We start from the raw sequence: 3,327 nt of genomic DNA, 5'->3' as shown, positions 1-3,327 counted from the left end.
CTGAACTCTCCCCAGTTTCCGTCTCCCCTGTAACCATCTGCCCAAGTCTTCACCACACTAGATAGAAAATGTGGCTGGAATAAAAGAACCAAGTCACTTTGTACCTGAAGTCCTATGGCCTTCTCACTTCACCCAGCTCAAAGTGCCCCTTCTCTAACAGAGATTCCCAGCTTTGTGCCTTTTATTTTTGTATTTCTTCTTGGAAAAGGACTCGCAAGATTAAAAAAGAAAAAGAAAATCATTTTAGAGTTTCTGTCTGTTTGCTTGTTTGTATGTTTTCTTAATCTCCTTTTGGGGCTTAAGTCCACTAAGTAATGGATAAGTAAAATTATGGCCTAAGTTGTCCTGAATAGAAGAAAGTACTGGCATTATACCCATCGCCTCTCAGGAGAACCAGAAACACCTACTGGCTATCTGTCACCCACTATAGATCCTAATCATCCCAATAAACTCATCTAAATTGAAGCTCTGCTTATGACACCCATAAGATGGGATTTCTGATGCCTGATTTCCCACGATTCCCTTTTTGCTCTTTCAATCCATAGCATCCTCCCTGCAAACATCACACTTGAAGACCACGCGGGTGGAAGCGGGGTGGAGGGAGTATTCTTCAGGGTTAATGCTCAGATGGCATTATTGTCAGCATGTGAAAAAAAAATCACATTACTAGTGTCATCACTTAAGCTGAACCAATAAGTGGATGAAGCACCCAGGATGAATCATGTCTGTCAGGTAAGCTATGAAGATTCATCGGCCCCAAAGGCTCCCATTCCCTTGAGGCAGGGCTTGTTCCCTCTATAAAAGGCCAGTGTGAAGAGGATGCCACATCAGATCCCAGCGACTACACTGCCTGTTCTCTGCATACCAGGTAAGCTTCTCTATGTGGATACTTTACCATTTACTTTATGCATTTGTGTGACTTTTTACTAGAGCCTCGTTTGCATTTAGGGCATCTTTTTTGTCCTCTTATTGAAATGTAGTCGTAGTTATAATGCAGATGTATCATCTGAATTACAAACCCTTGAAACTTGCATTTAAAAGTAATCCCAATTGAAGGAACTTCAGTCGTAATTGGTGTGCCCCATCAGTCCTTGCTGTATCTGGGTCTGGGTAAGAGCACAAGCCCATCTCACTCCTAGTGACATCATTTCTTTATCTACAGTTTTAATGCTGAGGATTTTATTCTTTCAATAAAAACATTTTGTTAGGAGTTTACTTTATCTGGTGTTTTGGACTGTAAAAGATAATTTAACAAAGGAGAATTTTCTCCGTAAAACTGCATATCATTTAGAAGACCAAGAACTAAAGGCAGTACTATGAGGAGTCGGTGCCAGGAGACAAGGGCAAGTGCTATGGCAGTTTGGGAAGGCGAGAATTCCTGAAGTGCTCGCTCTAAGAAAGCTGCCTAACTGTGGCATAGCAGGTGATCTGTGACAGTTGGGCAAATCTGCACAAGCAGACCTGAGAGGGGCCCCTGAGATGGAGGAACGTGCAAGCCGAATGCAACGGCGAGGCATCCTGGAGTGGCCACAGGCATTCTGCAGGTGACAAAACATCTTATTTGGTGCAGATGAGCAGTGGGTTGTGAGCATTTTATTTTTATTTTCTGCGTGCCATCACATTTCCACATGAGCCAACGTCATCAGTCTCCTGTTCCTGATAAAACCCTTTGCTGTGTTGCTGTAATAGGTAGGAAGAGGGAATGACGAGAAAGATCCTGCTATTTTAGAACCAGGTGACCTTTAAGGACCTCCATGGCAAAGTACCCTCTGTGGTAGAGAGAGAGAGAGAAAGGAGAACCTCTACTTCTTTGGACATCAGAAGTGGCATTGCTGGCAGTTTCTTGTGAAGTCATTCCCTCCATAAATCCATCTATTCTATTTCTAGGCCCAGCCGTCTTTGAAGCATGAGTTCCCACCAGCAGAAGCAGCCCTGCACAGGACCTCCTCAGCTGCATGAGCAGCAAGTGAAAGAGCCATGCCAACCACCACCGCAGGAACCATGTGTCTCCCAAATCAAGGAGCCCTGTGACATCAAGGTTCCTGAGCCCAGTCACCCCAAAGCTCCTGAGCCCTGCCACCCCAAGGCTCCTGAGCCCTGCCACCCCAAGGCTCCTGAGCCCTGCCACCCCAAGGCGCCTGAGCCCTGCCACCCCAAGGCTCCTGAGCCCTGCCACCCCAAGGCTCCTGAACCCTGCCACCCCAAGGCTCCTGAGCCCTGCCACCCCAAGGCTCCTGAGCCCTGCCACCCCAAGGCTCCTGAACCCTGTCCTTCCACTGTCACTCCAGTACTAGCCCAACAGAAGACAAAGCAAAAGTAATGTAGTCCAAAACTGTGTCTTGAGGAGCTGATCACCAGATGAATGCCCAGCCCCAGTTTCCATTCTGGGGAAATACTATGCCCTCACAGCACAGTCCTGCCTCTCATTTATACCTTAAAATGAAGTACTACGAAGCTTTTTTACCTATACATGTGGGGCCTCTGAGTCTCTGAATTCAACTGAGGACTTGGTTCCTGAGCTAGTTTGTCTACTCAATGTTCTTCTGAAGAGGGACTAAGTTACAAGTGATTCAGTCCTGTTACATCCCCATTAAATCCTTCCAATCCTGACTATATTGGTGTCTGACTCAGTGACTTCTCCCTTTTCTTCATGAAGCAAAAGCTATTCATAGACATAGGAGGGCAGTGACTTCCTCCAGTTAACACCTATCCTGGCGCTAACATCCAATCCAGGCACTGGCGGGTGGGAGGCTCTTCCCACTGAGGATACCTGGGGTGCCAGAGGAAGGTTATGTAATGCCATCAGAGGTTTTTGCATTGGACACCTGGGACAAGAAGAGGACTCTCCTCTTACAAGTCAGTGAGTCACTCTGGAGTTTAATTAGTACCTGCCCAAGCTGAATCTGACATATGTAATCCTGAGTGCTCTGTCCCCAAATTAGGCTTCTTGGTTTCTATCATACTCAACTGTTTCGGTTCACTTCAAGAAATCCTCCAACAGAATTGAATCTGCCTCTTGTTACTCATTCCTTCTATATACCCATAATTCAAATTCCCCTAACAAACTCTAAGACTCACAGCCACCACAATTGTTATCTCAGTCTTCTGTTTTTGTCAGGGAGCCACCTAAAGGGATGGCTTCACATTCCACATCACCATCCAAAGCACATACACATACTCACATACACATATACACACATACACACACATACTCATACACACACACACATGCTCACACACACTCACATTCACAAACACATACTCACATACACACACGCATGCTCACATTCACAAACACACTCACATACACACACATGCTCACATTCA

The 3,327-nt window shown here is 45.7% G+C and overlaps 1 protein-coding gene across 1 annotated transcript; it reads left to right on the top strand.

Annotated features, from left to right (window-relative positions):
* Positions 1 to 817: 817 nt before the first annotated feature.
* On the top strand, positions 818 to 2,613 carry Sprr1b (small proline rich protein 1B). The gene is made up of 2 exons (XM_028857327.2): positions 818 to 868; positions 1,888 to 2,613. The coding sequence occupies exon 2, from the start codon at positions 1,907 to 1,909 to the stop codon at positions 2,318 to 2,320; it is 414 nt and encodes a 137-aa protein (XP_028713160.1). The 5' UTR covers positions 818 to 868; positions 1,888 to 1,906; the 3' UTR covers positions 2,321 to 2,613.
* Positions 2,614 to 3,327: the final 714 nt, after the last annotated feature.

Source organism: Peromyscus leucopus, chromosome 6 (assembly GCF_004664715.2).
Source record: "Peromyscus leucopus breed LL Stock chromosome 6, UCI_PerLeu_2.1, whole genome shotgun sequence".
Lineage (NCBI taxonomy): Eukaryota > Metazoa > Chordata > Mammalia > Rodentia > Cricetidae > Peromyscus > Peromyscus leucopus.
Note: the sequence above shows the minus strand (reverse complement) of the source record. Positions and strands in the feature narration are given on the sequence as shown.

Bases quoted from the DNA above. Each gene is read 5' to 3' on its own strand.
- Sprr1b (XM_028857327.2), top strand. From the start codon at position 1,907: ATGAGTTCCCACCAGCAGAAGCAGCCCTGCACAGGACCTCCTCAGCTG.